The 19,686-nt window shown below is 36.8% G+C and overlaps 2 protein-coding genes across 4 annotated transcripts in view; one reads left to right on the top strand and one right to left on the bottom strand.

Moving 5' to 3' along the window:
* The first annotated feature begins 1,229 nt into the window (after positions 1-1,229).
* On the top strand, positions 1,230-17,788 carry LOC106873098 (transcription initiation factor TFIID subunit 9). The gene is made up of 6 exons (XM_014920323.3): positions 1,230-1,373; positions 4,875-5,011; positions 8,800-8,931; positions 10,018-10,111; positions 13,999-14,160; positions 16,567-17,788. Exons 1-6 carry the CDS (start codon positions 1,256-1,258, stop codon positions 16,839-16,841), a joined length of 918 nt encoding a protein of 305 aa, XP_014775809.1. The 5' UTR covers positions 1,230-1,255; the 3' UTR covers positions 16,842-17,788.
* LOC128250035 (uncharacterized) overlaps positions 8,925-19,686 on the bottom strand; it is a 32,195-nt gene continuing 21,433 nt past the window's right edge. The window contains exons 3-4 of one of the 3 annotated variants that reach the window (XM_089366622.1): positions 13,794-13,863; positions 8,925-9,905 (exon numbers count right to left, since the gene is read on the bottom strand). The gene's annotated coding sequence lies outside the window, so the exon portion shown is untranslated. Of the gene's footprint in view, positions 9,906-11,615; positions 13,016-13,300; positions 13,864-19,686 lie in introns of those variants that run through there. The other 2 variants (XM_089366621.1, XM_089366620.1) reach the window with 2 other exon arrangements.

Consider the following 19,686-nt stretch of genomic DNA (forward strand, 5'->3'; position numbering starts at 1 on the left):
GGCACTATATTGCTGGTGGCTGTCGTTGTTATTGATTATTGTTATCATTATTTGCTTTCTCATTAGCAATGGTGCTGTTACTGTTTCTGTTAGAGTTGCTACCATTGCTATTAATACTGCCATTCCTGCCACTGCAGTAGTAATTGGGAAAGCTGCTGTTGCTATTAGGGTCAGATACCACCTCAGACTTGTAAACGATCCCCTTGGTTTTTGCATTGGATTCCCACTAGGCATCTGCTGTAATCCCTGCATGAGAATCACACCTCTGCTGGTGGTCTTAGGATGTTAACAACAAAAAAAAAATACTCTTAATATTGGGGGTACAATTAAAAGAGACTCTTAGGTTATATCTGTTGAATATGCGTCTGTACCAATGTGATTGTGTAAAATACTTATCTACTAGCCTAACGAATATCTTAACTACATGATTTTATGTTGAGGGAGAAAGGGAGAGCAAACTAAATGATATTTTGGCAATGCTTCATTCTGCGGGTGTTAGGGCCCAGTATCTAGATGTGGCCTCTAACCCACTAGCAGCTAGGGTTTTGTTATATTAGTGGAGGTGCTGCATTGAAAATTTCTTGGCTAGAGATCTTCTTGCTGACACCCTTCACCAGGTTTTTTTTAACACGATGAGTGGGTAAGAGGAGGTCGCATAGATCAGCACTGTCATAGGCCTCCATCGCTACATCCCTCGCACTTAACCCTTCTTTGTCCGTGTGTGCAACAACTAGCCACAAGGTCTTTTCTCTCTCAACTTTGAAGAGAGGTTATTTACTACCAGCCATTAGGGTTAGAAGAGACACTGTAAAGCTAAACGCTTTATGTACGTGAAACCCTGGGTAACCCCCAAGACAGACCATAACTATCTTTACCTAATTACTACATGTGTGTGTATAAATGTACATGTGTCTTTGTGTTTGTCGCCCATGCCCTCACTTGACAATTGATGTTGGTTTCTTTACGTCCCAGTAGCGATTCGACAAAAAGTAACCGATAGAATAAGCTTAAAAAAAAATTAAGATAAGTACTGAGTGGGGGGGGCAACTAAACCCTTCAAGGCCGCTGCTTAATGACTGAAACAAGTAAAAGATAAAAGCATTTAAAATTGAATAGCTATACACTTGCTTTCGAATTATTTTAGTTCTAGGAGTGGCAATTAAAAGAGAAAACCCAAGATTCTGTTGTTAATCGCCAATCTTATTGTCTAAGGTCACATGACTTGTGACGTCAGCCGAGAATTCCACTTTTCAAGATGGCTGTTCCGAAGAGTACTCCTCGCGATGCTCAAGTAATGGCTGCTATTTTAAAAGATATGGGTGTTCAAGACTACGAACCTCGATGTATAAACCAAATGCTAGAATTTGCCTACCGTATGTAATGTTCGATTTATACTAAAACTTCCTTTTTATCCGTTATACGCCTTTCGTTTTTCCCCTATTCCAATATACTGTGTTTGTTTTGGCGCCTGTAGACTAACTGTAGCATATATTTTATTGTGTTGTTACTGCATAAATAATTATATTCTATTTCGAATTGTATTTGAAAATTGCCTATTACATATATACTGCCCATAAATTCATTAAGCTAGAGTATATCTGTTAGTAGACGTAATCTTTTGCACGGTTTGCGTGTTGTTTACAGTCGAAAAGCATATTTTTTATTCCTGCTAGAAAGACAACTCTCATTATAGCATATATTTTGTCTTATTCTGTTAATACAGAACTGGACCTCTTATCTAGCTTTCAGATATCTAGGAATACTGTAAAAATACCGTGAAATATATTGTGCTCTGTATTGAGTAACAGACGTTTTGAAGTTTGTTAATTTGTATGCAATGTATTAAAATAGTTCTTTTTTAATTGAGTGATAAAGATTAAACTTACTCTGCTTAAGAAGTGTATTAATTTGTGCCTGTATTTGTTAAATAAAATCATGTTCTTCCTTTAATTTTCACCTTATAAACATACTTTATACATTCTACAGTATGATATATTTAAAGAATTTTGAGTGGGTTAATAAATATCAAACGTACCCTGATTTAGAAGTGTATTTATTTGAATATATTAAATACAATTTAGATCTTTACTTTTTATAATTTATTTTATATTTTAAGTATATATTTAGACCATCTCCATGAAAATCGGGGGAAAAAATTTAGAAATGCGGGTCACTTCCTGTCCCATGTTTGCCGGATAATAGGTCCGGTCCTGTTTTTGCACGAAATAATGAAAGTGTTACTCGTATACTCTTTCACTTTCTGTATTGAATTTATCCAGGTTCAGTACCCGAACAAAATATTTACTATTAATGGTAGTTGTCTTCACTTCCATTTTGAAAGTTAATGGCTCGGATACATTTGTATTTTTTTTAAAAATACTCTCACAATATTTACTATTCTGTATGTTCGAAGGCTTCTCGAGATTAAAATATAGCTATCTTGACTAAAAAAAAAAAAATTGTGCCGTTTTCTTTTGTAACGTATTTAAAAAATATTTAAGATATTCAATATGTTTAATCATTTGTTGATGTAAATCCAACAACCTAAAAAATCCGATGATGGTGTGCTTCATAATACATTTTGGAAATTATAAAAATTTACCTAATTATAAATTAACTATTGTCAGTGCTGAGCTCCTGAATTCCGATAATATATTTTACTCTTTCGTGTACATGTCGATTGGAATAAAAATTAAGCAATATATTATCTATATTATTATCAAGGAGGAGAGGCATTCACTCCCTCCCCGGTGTACGAAGAAAGTAATTCTACAAATTATCTACATACATATATATTCGTGCTTGTTAAACGATTTAATAAAAACGTTTTTTTTTTTTTAGGGGTTTTCTCGTAGGCTAGAATTTGCAGATGTATCCATCGCACGCATCAGCAAATATTTTGTTCGCTGATTTCTACCACGGCACGGCTCTATCTCTAAAAGAGCCGGGTGATGCCTGTTACTGAAGAGGCGACAATTACGCTGGAACACAGTTGTCAAGTAGTTCACTTATGTCCCTTAGAGCAAGTGTGTTATCATAAAACGTGTGTAAAAAGTCCTCCAATTCGATAGCTTACAAGGAGGAACTTGGGTTGGTAATAATTAAAAGAAAGAGGTTACGTTCCTAGACATAAATGATCCAACAATTAATGTTTTGCATATCCATCCGTTCTCCATGCTGGCGTGGGTTGGACAGTTTGACAGGAGTTGGCCAGGTCTGCCATGGCTCTAATTGTCTGTTTTGGCACGGTTTTTATAGTTGGATGCCCTTCCTAATGCCAACCACTTTATAGTGTGTACTGGGTGCCTTTACGTGACACCAGCCCCCATGAGCCCACAAGACTTGGATCTCTTGGCTGAGATAGTGATGTAGAGGACATGCCTGTATGCATGGACTGCCACAATTTTACTGCATGTATACATATACACCTATATATGCAGTGAACCCTCATTAAAGTGCAGTCTATTATGCTGGTTAATGGATAAGCCAAATGAAATTTGAGGTAAGAGAATGACTTACTTCCAGTTACCATGTTGTTGGTTGTATTTCCAGGATGTGCTTGAGGAATAATCTTTTTACTTGTTTCAGTCATTTGACTGTGGCCATGCTGAAGCACCGCCTTTAGTCGAGCAAATCGACTCCAGGACTTATTCTTTGTACACCTAGTACTTATTCTATCGGTCTCTTTTGCTGAACTGCTAAGTTACGGGGGCGTAAATACACCAGCATCGGTTGTCAAGCTATGTTGGGAGGACAAACATATACACATGCATACATATATACGACGAGCTTCTTTCGGTTTCCATCTACCAAATCCACTCACAAGGTTTTGGTTGGCCCGAGGCTATAGTAGAAGATACTTGCCTAAGGTGCTACACAGTGGGACTGAACCTGTAACCATGTGGTTCATATGCAAGCTACTTACCACACAGCCACTCCTACTGCAGAATTATCAAACAAATTCATCTTAAATTTCAAGCTGATTCAATATTGATTTCAAATTTCGGCCCAAGGCCATCAATTTTAGGGGAGGTAGTAAGTCATGGGAGCTGGTGTCACGTAAAGGCACCCAGTACATGCTGTAAAGTGGTTGGCATTAGGAATGACATCCAACTTTAGAAACCGTGCTAAAACGGACAATTAGAGCCATGGCAGCCTTCGACCTGGCCAACACCTGTCAAATCGTCCAACCCATGCCAGCATGGAGAACAGATTTTAAAAGATGATAATGATAATAATATCGGCCCCAGAGCTCAACTAGTACTTCTTTAATCAACCTTCTAAAGATGAAAGGCAAAGTTGACCTTGGCAGAATTTGAACTCGGAACATAAAGACGGACAAAATGCCACTGAGCATTTTACCCAGATTGCTAATGGCTCTGCCAGCTCGCCACCTTAAGCTCATTTGATATTATAATTTTAGAACTTAATGAAAAACTAATTTTTCTGACTCCTGTTCTGAAATATAGTGGCATTTGTTTAATGCTCTAAACTAGCTAGCTATATAGTTGTTCCACTCAAGCCTTCTGGCACAGCCATTTCTTCTCACATTAGCCGTATGGGATCTCACCCTCTGATATCCACTAAATATATTCTTCAGTTCTTCCTCTCCACACCTGCAGCTCTTTGGAATTCCCTGAATAGGGACAACTCAATGCAAGAGAGTGAGGAGGGAGATGGTTAATGTAACACAAAGTTATAAAACAAATAAATTATTTATTAATCAATTTTCCTGATGTTGAATTGTCCTGGTGTTGAGTTGTCCTGCACCTGAAAATCCCATCCTGTCCTTTTTTTTTTTTTTTTTTACCTTAATATATTAGTCTGCAGATATTAAAGAATTTTTTAAGAATGTGTCATTGTTTTCATTTTAGGATATGTTACTGATGTCCTTGATGATTCGAAAGTCTATTCTTCCCATGCAAGTAAAAAAAATATTGATGGTGATGATGTTCGTCTGGCTATCCAGTGCCGGATGGATCACACGTTTACAACTCCTCCACCTCGAGATGTAAGTTACTTGAAACTGTTCTTTACAATATCACTTGCAGCTTTATATTCATAAGGAAGATGATTTTATTTTTATTGTTGTTGCATCTATAGGATTCCAACTAGCTAATCACTGTTTATTGTATTTTTGATGGCAAGAGTGACAAGGGAGTATCTGTAACTCAGTGCAGAACAAATATTCTTTGTGTGTGTGTGTGTGTGTGTATGCAGCCATAGTCCCAAGTACTGTGGGACTTGACTTGGAGTTTGTAGAAAGCATTTAAAAAAAAAAACATTGAGCATATTAACATTCATCAGAAAATCCAGCTGTCTCTCAACACACTAAGACAGAAACTTATATATCCTCAGTAAAAATAAAAATATTTGTAGATATTGATCTTGGCACAGTACCACTACATATGATGCTGAAATAAACTGTTGCATAGAATAATAGGAATTATTTTGCAAGAGAGTGAGATGGCTAATGTAACACAAACTATATATAACTGTCATGATGGTGATGATTGGGACACATTTGTAGATGGGATGGAAGTCTTGTTTGAAATGTACCCAGCTGGACAGTAGGTAGTAGTAAGTGTGGGAGAAGCCATGAAAAATATGGGGGAAAGAATGTTGGGATGGATTTTGAAAAGAGACCAAGGGCATTGTGTTTAGTGAAAATTCATTGCAGCCATATGCATCCCATAAATACAAAAGAATTAGAAAGAAAATTTTGTGTATGTGTGAAATAAGACAAGCATGCTCCACTGGATGCAAATGATGGAGTACAAATGAACTGAAAGGGAAAATAGATATAGGAAGAACCAGATGTAATGTGCAAAAGAGAAAACTTTAGTTGGTATGAACATTTTGATGTGTATAGAGGATGACAGCTGCATAAAGAAATGGTGGGTGCTTAACCCTTTAGCATTCAGATTGTGTCAAATGTAGTGCATATTTATTCACATTGTTTTGAATTAATCTTTATCTCATAACTTTGAGATTGTGATGATGTGTCTGTATATTTTTAGAATGACATTGTAGGGTAGGTGTGGGAGGTTGGATGTGACTGGTTTGAACATAAAACAGGTAGAATATTTTGGCTGGATATGGCCGGTTTAAATGGTAAAGGGTGACAGTGTATGAAACCTGCAGAAGAGGAAAACTGAGGAAGATATAGGACAAAGTGATGATGGTTAAACTTAAGACTATTATTTATGCAGGAAATTACAAAGAAAAAAAAAAGGTGATGATTGGTGACACAAGCTGGAGAGGATCCGACTAGCTATGAAAACATGGCTAAATATTAAATATATGTTAGTGACAGAGGCAGTATTAATACTGAGAGGTAATATTTATCCCCACGTAAGTGTGGATTTTCTATTTGAACAAACTGTACTGCAGTGGATACCATGAGAGAAACTCTCATATTGGCTTTTGGGGCATAATGCACCAAACTCTTGTTTATATCACTAGCAATATAAACAAGAGTGCATTTTGCACCAAAAGCCAATATGAGAGTTTCTCTCATGGTATCCACTGCAGTACAGTTTGTTCAAATAGAAAATCCACACTTAAGTGAGGATGAATCATCATCGACGTTTAACGTCCGCTTTCCATGCTAGCATGGGTTGGACGATTTGACTGAGGACTGGTGAAACCAGATGGCTACACCAGACTCCAATCTGATTTGGCAGAGTTTCTGCAGCTGGATGCCCTTCCTAACGCCAACCACTCCGAGAGTGTAGTGGGTGCTTTTACGTGCCGCCGGCACGAAGGCCAGTCAGGCGGTACTGGCAACGGCCACTCTCAAAATGGTGTATTTTATGTGCCACCCGCACAAGAGCCAGTCCAGGGGCACTGGCAACGATCTCGCTCGAAAGTCCTTACACATGCCACGGGCACAAGTGCCAGAAAGGCGACGCTGGGCACAGGTGCCATCACAAATATTAAATATTAAAATGACGGTAGTGGTAGAGGTTAGAATGTATGTGTATGTAGGTATGTACACACAACTGGGACTTCTCCCCATTTTGTACCTACTAGGTTTGCTGCCTATTTAATTTTCTCTCATATTTCCAGTGCTCAGTACCCTGTCTCCTACTCATTGTACCATGCCACTCAGCATTGTAGTCATCCATTCTCAACCCCTTCTACTGCTCCCACCATGATGTGTGTGTAATAAAGGATTGTGCTGGATCTTTTCATGTCTGATTCATCTCTTCATCACCCTTAAATACTGCTAACCATCTCCCTGTCTCACCAGCTAACATTCTCCTTTATTAATAGCCATCCCTTCTCACCTCCAAGTTACTTAATGTTAGGGAGGGCATCCAGCCATAGAAGCCATGCCAAAAATAGAATGTACAAAGCAGGTATAAAATGGTGATGATGCTGTATTGATATATGTATATGTGTTTATATATGCATTCATATTTCATGTCTGTATATGTTGCATATTTATACACATTTGTATGTGTTTCATATGTAAACATATTTATCCATGTGTATTAGGGTGGAGTGAAAAAAGGTACTTTTTACACAGATTTTTGAAATATCTCTTCTAGAATATATTTTTTATTGCGAAATCCTTTAAAAATAGCTGTGTTAAAATCTGAAGTTCTTAAATTTACATCTTCAGGCTCTGCAGCCCACTTGGAATTTTGAATAATCACCAAAAAATCAATTTGTAGCATGTCTGCTGTTCCTCATTTTATTTTTTACTTTCATTGTGCCGAATCGATTTTCTTTTGCGAAATCCTTTAAAAACAAGAGTGTTAAAATCTCAAGCTCTAATATTTATATCTTCAGGCTCCACATTGCACTTGAAATTTAGAAATTATATGAAATAAATAGACTTTTCGACTTTGTTTTCTTTGTTTTTAATACTAGGTAACTGAATATATGTGTTACACGAGGTCTAGATTACACACACGTTAAAATAAAATTATGTATAAACCAATTTCTTATTCTTGACACATTTTGGTGATAAAAATAATTAACATTTCCAATTTATTCGAAATAATTCCAGTTTTTAAAGGAGCTGCAATTGCAACAGGAAATGTCAAATCTTTTGTTGCGTTGTTTTTAAGCACATTACGGTTTGTTTGAAATGATGGCACATTTTTACTATTTTTCACAGATTTTCGTAATGCTTGTTACTTTAGATAAAAGTTTAAAATAAAGCATATTTTAGTCTGTCCTTGTAAGTTGGCAAAACTTACTCGCTAAGATCACATAGAGTACCAAATATTGGGCATTCAGTATCATGACATATTATTGGCTTAACACGATCAATGGCCTAAAGTCAAGGTACAAAGCAGAAAATGTACATCCACACGCAATGACCGTTGCAGTGGCACTGGAAAGAAGTTCACATTCCCATTCTCTTTATTGTCAGTGCAGAACCTCAAGATGTTAGTCAGTTGCATTGAAACTTGGTATTCAACCTCTTACGGCTACCATATTTACTGTTTTGCATTCTGCTATGTAGAAATATGTATTCATTATGACTTATAATCCATGAAATCCAAAATTCGACCAAAAATTACGATTTTTAAAATTTTCAATTGTGTTGCAAAGCCTGAAAAGAATATTTAACTATAAAGTTCTTTATACACCTTTCTTTTAACCCTAATTTGCAACAAAATATCGATTCTTGGTTACCAATTTCAAAAGTTGCATTTTTTGCTCTACCCCAATGTGTATGTATCATCGTCATTTACTTTTATTTTCCTATGCTTGCATGGGTTGGATGAATCTATTCCAGTATAGCAACTTGCTAATCTTTTGTGTTCTTTTTCTTTTCAGTTACTCATGGAAATTGTTCGTACCAAAAATTCACAACCTCTGCCTTTGATCAAACCATACTCAGGTCCCAGACTTCCACCAGATAGATATTGTTTGACTGCACCTAATTATAAGCTAAAAAGTACTAAAAAAGTAAGAATTTCTTTCATTCTTGTTGTTCTAATTCTTGCGTGTAAATTATTTTCCAAGTATTAAAGGCAATGGACTGGCTGTGTGGTTTGCTTCCAAACCACATGGTTTCAGGTTCAATCCCAATGCGTAGTACATTAGGCAGGTGTCTCTGATTATTGTCCCAGGGCAACCAAAGCCTTGTGAGTGGATATGGTAGATGATAACTGAAAGAGATGCATCATGTATACGTGTGTGTATATATATATAAAGTGATATTGGTGCCACATAAAAAGCACCAAAATACACTCTTGTAAGGTGGATGGCAATAGGAAGGATAGAAATCATACCAGAACAGAATGTACACACAGACACACAAACCCTAACCACTAAGCCATGTGTGAAGTTGTGTGGCATCGGGGTTAAGATGTTATACTCACAATTGCAAGATTGTGGTTTCAGTTACTAGACCAGGCTGTGCATTGTTCTCTTAAGCAAAACACTTCATTTCACATTGCTCTGTGATTACTTCGACATCTGACGTGTGGCATACTGTGCACCTATACAGGCAATGTAGATTTGATGGAGAGAGTGAGTTAATATACAGCAAAAACGTTTGATCATGATAAACATATCATCTGTGTAAATGGTTCAGCAAGAATTGAAACCCTTATCTGTCATTTATGACTGGAGGGTCCACCTTATGCATGTGTGTATGTATATATATATATGCATATACATGTACTGATGCCACATAAAAAGCATTGGTCAACACTAAAGTGGTTGATATATATATACACACATACACACACAAATGTCCTTATGTCTTGATATCACATGATCGTTTGTAAAATAGTTGTCACTCTCATTCATTTCTAATGTACTGCAAGAGCATGTTTGGCCATGGGTAAATATTATCTTGCTTGGAAACCGGTGACTGTTGGTAACAGAAGGGCAGCTGGTCTTAAAAACTCTACAGCAGTAAAACTCTGGCTGACCTATGCAGACACAGAAAAGGAGATGTTAAGAAAAATTATTATAAATGTATAACTTAAGCAGAACATTGCCATTCAACATTGCTAAAACTGTTATATGAATTTTATCTTTTAGCACAAACTACCTATGAATCTTCCTGTAAATCAGTATTCTACAACACTTCCATCACAAAGAATTAGTTTAACACCACTACAGCAAAATATATCTGGTGAGTATTCCTATGAATCCTATTAGATAAAGTTGATCCTTGTTTTACAAATGCTTCTTATCAACTACAAATTGGTTTACAAACAATTTTTCAAACATAAAATGTCTTGGGTGACAAATATTGCCTCAAGTAACCAATGCACAACTTGGGAGTATCAGCAAGAGAGCATTAGTTGCTGTCTGGCTTTTACTCAGTGCACATCCCTGCTTCAGTTTTCCATGCCTTATTTTGAATTTCCTATGGGAAAAATAGTTTCAATTTATGAACATTTCATGTCAGGAACAACCTTCAGGAATGAATTAAACTCATAAACTGAGGTTGCACTGTATTTCATTGTTATATACATATGTTTTTTGACAGGAAAAAAAATTAACCAGGAAGGATTTGCTTTAATGATAAAATGAATTTTTTATATCTAGAAATTTACATTGCAACAAGACAGCCTCTTAACTAATCTTAGTGCCAATGCTGGTTTGTTTCTGTCCCTGTAACTTAGCAGTTCAGCAAAAGAGACCGAAAGAATAAGTACTAGTCTTATAAAAGAGGACTGGGATCAATTTCTTTGACTAAACCCTTTAGGTAGTGCTCCAGCATGGCCACAGTCAAATGACTGAAACAAATAAAAGAATAGTATAGAGCCTTAAGTAAGTGCTCCTTGACAAACTATTGTCATGTCTTTGTGAATTGTTTACCATATTTTTGGGCATGTAAGACGCACTCCAATTGTGGTAGACTTAACTGCCTCACTGCAGTTAACCTGAATCCCTGAGGTGAATATCTCGCACACTTTGATGTATAGGAACCATGAAAATTTAGACTGGCACCCTTTGGTGGGGTATTTATGGCAGGCTATGTTACTTACCATTAACACTAATGGAAGCAGATGTGGCTTTGTGGTAAGAAGCTTGCTTCCCAACCACATAGTTCCAGGTTAATTCCTACTGCATGGCAAATGTCTTCTATAGTCTCAGGCTGACCAAAGCCTTGTCAGTGAATTTGGTAAATGGAAATTGAATGAAGCCTGTCATATATATATGTCTGTGTGTGTATATGTCTTTGCATCTCTGTCTGTTCCCCCCCCCCTACCTCTTGACCACCAGTGTTGGTGTCTTTATGTCCTCATAACTTAGCATTTGAGCAAAAGAGACTGAAAGAATAAGTACCAGGCTTAAAAATAGAAGTCCTGGGGTTGATTTACATTATTTACATTTGACGGATATTGATCCTCATCTTGTTTGTTGTTAACACAACGTTTCAACTGATATATTCTCCAGCCTTCATCAGGTGTCTTGGGGAAATTTCGAACCTGGGTTCTCATTCCTAAGGTATTTTTCAATGTTATTATTATCATTATTCAGGTCACTGCCTGGAATCGAACTACTACCCCAAGATTCCGAGTTCGATTCCAGGCAGTGACCTGAATAATAATAATAACATTGAAAAATACCTTAGGAATGAGAACCCAGGTTCGAAATTTCCCCAAGACACCTGATGAAGGCTGGAGAATATATCAGTTGAAACGTTGTGTTAACAACAAACAAGATGAGGACCAATATCCGTCAATTGTAAATAATGTACATAATTCCTCATTTCTCAAATATAAAACTGGGGTTGATTTGTTTAAAACCCTTCAATGCAGTGCCTCAGCATGGCCACAGTCAAATGACCAAAACAAGTAAAAGGTAAAAGCAAAGATAGAAGATACCAAATATCACCACTATTAGGTTTTGGCAATGCCGATTGCTGTCCTCTGATGTGAACAAACAATAGCACATCACTGATGTGCTTATTATATCTGTAATTCATTACTGTAACTACATGTGTATTTATATATTTTTCATTTATCACATTCAATTTCTAATCATTCTAAAGCTAGATACTGGTAGTCCTTACCGCACTAAAATTAACACTTGTCAATTGGCCAAAGTTATGCAAAGGTGCAGGGTGATTTGGGGAAATTTTTTGGTAAAAAATCACGGCTCTTATACCAGAAAATGCAATACCTCATAACACAACAGAGAAACCTCAATCTTTAAAGGCATTGTTACAATTATAATTGCCCAAACCTCAATATTTTATATTTGCAGTATTTATATCTGCACCACTCTTCACTCTGTTTCATCTCCAGTTATCATTATGTGTCTCTTTTTAGTATGTCCTTAGTTGTAGAATGAATTTGAACTTCAAAGTTTTATTTCTTAACTAAAAATAGTAATGTACTTTCCATTAAGTCTCTAACAGTTATAAATTATGTGAATGAGACTTATAAATAGTTTAAAAAAAAAAAAACACTGTTAAATTCATACCTGAAGGTTTAAAACATTTTGGTTTGAAGCAGAGAGAAGTCAATAGATTTGTTATATTTTATATTTGACTGTATAGGAAACTGAAGTTGAAAACTTAATCTAAAAGTTGTATTTTACACAAGTATGACAATTGTAGGGAATAATCACTTCCTGGGCATTTGTTTTATAGTTTTAACTTATTCAATGAAATCATTTAGAAATACGCACCATCTGAGTGTGCACCAATTACATTGGTACAGACATCATCATCATTGTCTGTTTTTTTATACTGGCATGATTTGAGTGCTTCAATAGGAACTGACAAGCCAGAGGACTACACCAGACTCCAATTTATGCTTGGACAGAGTTTCTACAGCTTGATGCCCTTCCTAATGCCAACCACTTTATAGAGTGTATTGGGTGCTTTTGTTTTTCATGGTACCAGCACCAGTGAGGTTGCTAAGTACTCACTATACAGAACCCTTCAACTGAATGAGGTATAGTATTTAAGGTGGTAAAAGTATGATAGATGGCAGGAAGAGGTGTCTTGCTGAAAAGAAGATACATGGCTTCCCCAGCTGAAGAGAGGAGATGGTGAGGGTGCACTGTCATGGTAACACTGCGAATATAAGAGAAAGAATAGACATAGAATATAATGCAAAATGATGATAAATCTTAAAATAGGAAAGTGATATGAATTCATGTTAGACATATTGTGTGGTAAGAAGCTTGCTTCTCAACCACAATTCCAAGTTCAGTCCTGTTGTGTGGCACCTTGGGCAAATGTCTTCTACTATAACATCAGGCCAACCAAAGCCTTGTGAGTAGATTTAGTAGATGGAAACTGAAAAGGCTATATATATATATATATATATATATATATATATATATATATATAAAAGATAATAAGAGTGAAAAAACTACAGAAGGCTTGTGTTACATGGTTAAAGTATATATTTAAATTATGTCAGAAAAATGTTAGAAAATCTTTTTGGTATATAAACATTGTATTTTGAGAAATAACCGGTTTCGTGTTGTCTTTTCAAATTTCTCTACTTCATTGTGTCGTATACACACACACACAAGGGGTTGTTGAAAAGTTCCTAGTTTTGGCTAAAAGAAAATGTAGGAGGGTCAGTTAATTATGGTTTTATTCAACATATTTCCTTCTCAATTCACACCCTTATTGCAGTGGACCTTCAGTTTTTCTAAGCCCTGTAAAAGAACTCTGAAGGTTGGACCTCCTACCAGGCCTTTTGCGACACCCTTAAAGCCAGGAACTTTTTCAGCACACCCTTGTATGCATGCATGTATTTTGACTACTGGTGCTGGTGCATTTACATCCCTGTAACTTAGTGGTTTGGAAAAATAGATCAATAGAAAAGTACTATACTTACAAGAAAATAAGTCCTGGGGTCGAACTAAAACCCTACAAGGTGGTGCCCCAGCATGGCCACAGTCAAATGACTGGAACAAGTAAAAGATAAAAGATATTCTCTGTAGGATTAAGCTAAGAAAGTAAAATAGATATAGAACAAAGTAAACGAAATAATGGTAATGAGGATAATGATCTTAATATGATTTTATTTTTGTCTGTTTCAGGAAAATTAGGATCTAGTATTGGCCTCTCAGGCTCAGGAAATCCTACTTTGACTGTGGTAACAAAGGGAGTCAGTTTGCCAACAGTTACTATTGTTAGTAAACCTGTGTCTTCCTCAAGTACAACAATCAGTCAGAAACCAACAATAAGGATTACTACAGGCGGTAAGTACTCCTTCTCTAAAATTCAAAATGATTTTGTGTGTGTGTGTGTAGAATATACCAGGTGACTGAGAATGAAACAAACCACAAAGAAAATCTAAAATACCAAACAGACAGCAAAACAGCTCCCACATTTGGGTGGATACCTCAAAGAATCAAGCCAATCAGCAAAACTCTCCTTGGCACCAATGATGGTCTCTGTGACTACAGAAGTCACTGGATGCAGGATCAAGTGAACTAACTCATGCCATCCACCACACCCATGACAACAACCTCACACCTCCTCACCATCGTGGGTCCACTGTTCAGTCCCCTATTATCACCCTGATGATATGATGCCATTGGTACAGAAGCTTAGGGGTTTTCGAATGTGCTGAGTTCAGAGATTACATCATGTTACAGCCACATATTTAGATGTATTAAAACTAGACCTTAAGATTAAGTCAAATCACTCTCCGTAACCAGGAGGGAAGATTGACTAGTTTTTATTTTCATTAAAACTTAGACTGTGCCGATTCGGCATGTTTTGGGACAAATCCTAGCAATCTGCATGTTGCATTGTTTATCTCGCACCACCATTTATGCATGAATTTTAGGATAGAGGATGTTTAATTTTTGCTGTGGCTTTATCATAAGATTAACACCTCATCGTTGTCTTTTAATCTTCACTTTTCCATGCTTGCATGAGTCGGACAAAATTTAATGAGGCATATTTTCCTCTGACTGTCTGTTCTTCCTGTTGCCAACCCTGATCTGTTTTCCGAGCAATGTAATATTTCCCCACTAATCCCATCCAGTAACCAAAAGCACACTGGCCAGACATGTTTCCACGGAAGATTGCAAAGAACAAAAACATCATGCTAGTGATGTTCATTTACAGCAGGTGTGATGTTATGACAAGGCGACATAGACATACTGACACACATGTACATGTGTGTGTGCAAAAAATAAACCTTGGCCAGTCTCCAGTCAGGGGTGTTCAGTTGTTTGACCAGCTGCAGCACTTGCTCTCTAAACGTTATTCTCAAACACAATCAGTATGACATGACGCAGTGTATGGAAAGGTTGAACTTTTGTATTACAAGTACAATTGTCAAACAGATTCTAATTATGGTCGTCTCATATATATTTGGGGATGCTGTACTGAAATTTAGGAATTCCAAACATGATACCAATTTTGAAAAGTACTGCTTGCGAAGACTTATTGGGGCAAGCGAAAGTGAAACCATCAATGGGCTTGCGAAGACTTATTGGGGAAAGCGAAAGCAAAACCGTCAATGGCACCTGTGCCCAGCATCGCCTTCCTGGCACATGTAAAGACATTCGAGCGAGATTGTTGCCAGTGCCACTGAACTGGCTCCTGTGCAGGTGGCACGTAAAATACACCATTTTGAGCGTGGCCATTGCCAGTACCGCCTGACTGGCCTTCGTGCCGGTGGCATGTAAAAGCACCTACTACACTCTCGGAGTGGTTGGCATTAGGAAGGGCATCCAGCTGTAGAAACTCTGCCAAATGAGATTAGAGCCTGGTGTAGCCATCTGGTTCACCAGTCCTCAATCAAATCGTCCAACCCATGCTAGCATGGAAAGCGGACGTTAAACGACGATGTTGGTGAGGAGTTAACTTAGAAACATTTGTTTCTATTAAGAGAATGAGACAATTATATAAAAGCTGAATTTTTTTTTTCTTATTACCTTAGAATTGAAAGACATAATGATTGAAAATTAAATGAATTGAGATGATTTTTATTTAATTAAGAGACAGTATTGAAAAGTAAACTAACAAAGGGAATGATCTAAAGATATCAAATATTGAACCCTTCTAGAACTAAAAAATGGTAAAATAAAATATATGTTCATTTGTCTGAAATAGAAAAATGTAGATATGTGAGATTAGCTTTACACATCATCATCCTTTTTCCATGCTAGCATGAGTTGGAAAATAAGAATGCTATGTGTTGATGAAATTATATATTTTTATAGCTATTTATTATACGGAACATAAATACATCGTTGAAAGGCAAATTTACTGCAGTATTGTCTGGAGATAACATATATATTGGTGGAAGCTGAAGATTGGTCCAGCAGTGGCTCATGAGAATGCCAGATGCATTTCAGCTTCATTGGGCCTTGACAGCGGTGTGCTCTCGTAGCTGCTGCCAGTCTGATATTTATTATGTTTTTTAAACGCAGCATATCCATAAGAAATGTTATCTTCAGTGTATACTGCTGTAAACTTGCCTTTCAGTGATGTGTTTACATTTTAGTATGATACATAGATGGCTGTTATAATTTAATACTGCTTCTATTGCATATGATAGATATTTTTAATTATAACATTATTAGAATTATGATTTACTTGTAACTACATCTTTTCAAGTATAACAGTTTTTTTTTCCCTCTTTCTAGGTTCTAAACCAGCAACCAGCAATTCTAACATCCAAAGTGGTACTGGCAACCAACACAGCCAAGTAACAATGAATACAACTAGCTGCCACGTAACTGGGAGTAACGCTGTTTCTAACACAAGTATTATATCCACTGGTGGTACCTCTCTGGTTACTCCTCAAACCATCAACATTAATCCACAACAAACTTCACAAATTGGTTCAACCATTCCAACTGCTGGTGTTAGTAATCCTCTCAAAAGGAAGCTTCCTGATGATGATTATGATAAAGTTTGAAACTACATTTACATACATTCAAATACATGTACATCATACACAAAATTTAGATTAAATTTCCTTTTTAGTGACGAGGAAACTAGAATATATGTTTGCATATTTCTAAATAGCATTTTATGCAGATACATAAAGTGAAAGTGAATGAGTGTATTTGTTTTTAAATTCATTTTTACATTTAATTTGTGTATCTGCACAAAAGTTTGTTTTGAAAAGACATAACTATACACATGCATGTCTACATATAAAAAGGAAATTACATGGACACACAGATCTCATCAAATTCTAAGGAACTAAAATTTGTCAAAAACAGTGACCTGTGACATGGAATTAAAAAAAAAAACCTGGAAGCTTATCACAAGCCTGTTGTATATTTTTTAATCTTTAAAATTTAAGATTTCAGTGTATTTAGTGCTTAACTATAATAAGTGACAAAACGATGCTAAATTCTTTTATAAAAACCTTCAACTTTTTCAAATTATCAGCTGTTCTAGACTGGTTAAATGTCTATATGCACTAAAACTTTTAAAATCATATTTGTGTACCAGTAGTTCAGTGTATTGTAAAGCATTTATTAATTGAAAATTCTTTGAGTCTTCAGGTGACCATAAAAATCTTCTCCCAAATCTTTACTTTTGTGCTACTTGACTACGACTTCTGGTGTATTGAACTAACAATTTTGTTTCTGAATTCCATTAACTGTATATTTAGTACGAACTGCTGCAATAATCTTCACTAACTTACCTAACTATAAAAGTTAATTGCAACGAAAGGTTGATAATTGGGTTATTAAATTATCTGTTAAGGCAGTTAATATCTTAATTTATATCTTTTTATATTTTTTATACCAGCTACAATACTGATTTCAGAAGCATTTCAGTTATGACCACTTTATTCTGAATTAAATAAAGAAAATGCTGAGTATAGCTATTTTTATTTCACTAAAGAAATATATTTTTACAATGAGTCTGTTTATTCTTTACAATTTCATCATTAGTTCAGATACTTTTTATTTGTAATTTTAGTGAAAAATATTTAAAAATAGGATCTAATCAAAGTTATATTTTAGAATTTGATATTAATTAGCCTAAATTTTTTTGAATAATTCCGTGAAATAAGTATCGAGTCTTTTGGCTGCTATTATTGCCCCAGTAATGTTAGTATGGTGAAACCTGGAGAGATTGTAGAAACATTAGAATTAGGCTGGTAGATGCAGTCTTTATACAAGAGGTGAAGAGACAAGTTACTTGAAGCATTTGACGAAATAGAAGGGGATATAGCATCATACAACGTGGAAGACAATTGGAGATTTCTGCGCGACAACCTGTTGAGAGCCACAGACCAGATTTGTGGCTGGTGTAAAGTCCCCTCTCAACCCAGAGTAACGTGGTGGTGGAACAAGGATGTAGACGGGGCTATTAGACAAAAGAAACAGGCTTGGAAGGACTGGAAGAACGGTGGTAGCAGGGAATTGTACCAATCTGCCAGAAGGGAAGCTAGGCGACAGGTTTATTTAGCCAGAGGGGAAACAGATAAGAAAAGATTTGCCAATGTTCTGCGCCGTGAGGACCAAAGACTCGAGGTATTTCGTGTTGCAAGACAGTGTAGGAGAGAGAATAGTGATGTTGTAGGAGAGAAATGTGTTCGCATGGATGATGGTACGCTTGCACTAAATGAGGCTGCAAAGAAAGAGGTCTGGAGATGCCACTACGATAGATAAAGAGAATGAATGGGAGAAAGAGAGCCTGCCGTATGTCGACCCAACAGAGGGACCAGCTATCCGAGTTGACAGTACCAAGCAATTAAGAGTATGAAGACGGGGAAAGCTCCCAGCCCATCAGGAATCACTGCAGAGATGCTCAAAATATCTGGCAGTGTTGGCTACAGCCTAGTCACCCTTATTACGAACCAGGTGATACACGAAGGAGTCATACCCAATGACTGGTGTAGCAGCACTATAGTAAACTGCTACAAAGGTAAAGGTGACGCTTTAGAAACTAATAATTACAGAGGCATCAAGCTGTTAGATCAGGTTATGAAAGTTACGGAGAGGGTCATAGCCCAACTAATTAGGGAGCGAATCAATTTAGATGAGATGCAGTTTGGGTTCGTGCCAGGTAAAAGCACCACTGATACCATATTTCTAGTGAGACAGCTGCAGGTGAAATATCTAGTCAAGGATAAACCTCTGTACCTGGCCTTCGTTGACATGGAGAAAGCCTTTGACAGGGTCCCCCGATCTCTTATCTGGTGGTCAATGAGGAAACTTGGGATAGAAGAATGGTTAGTGAGAGCTGTGCGAGCCATGTACAGAGATGCTGTCAGTAAGGTGAGGGTTGGAAATGAGTACAGTAATGAATTCCGGGTAGGGGTCCACCAAGGTTCCGTCCTCAACCCCCTCCTATTTATCATAGTCCTCCAGGCGATCACAGAGGAATTCAAGACAGGTTGCCCCTGGGAGCTCCTCTATGCTGATGACCTTGCACTAATTGCGCAGTCACTATCAGAACTAGAGAAGTTTAAGGTGTGGAAGCAAGGACTAGAATCGAAGGGACTTAGAGTCAACCTAGCAAAAACCAAAATCCTAATAAGTAGGAAGGTAGATAAAACACAAACCCCTTCAGGTAGATGGCCCTGCTCAGTATGCAGTAAAGGAGTAGGTAGTAACTCTATAAGATGTACCCGGTGCAAGCTATGGACACATAAGAGGTGCAGCAATATCAAAGGCAGATTAACTACGAAGTTAGTTTTTGTATGTGGCAGATGTTCAGGTGCAATAAACACTGTAAACAAACAGGAAACAACTTCTATCTCATTCCAGGGAGAAAAACTAGAGGTAGTCGATAGC

Source organism: Octopus bimaculoides, chromosome 19 (assembly GCF_046866305.1).
Source record: "Octopus bimaculoides isolate indiv1 chromosome 19, ASM4686630v1, whole genome shotgun sequence".
NCBI classification, from domain to species: Eukaryota; Metazoa; Mollusca; class Cephalopoda; order Octopoda; family Octopodidae; genus Octopus; species Octopus bimaculoides.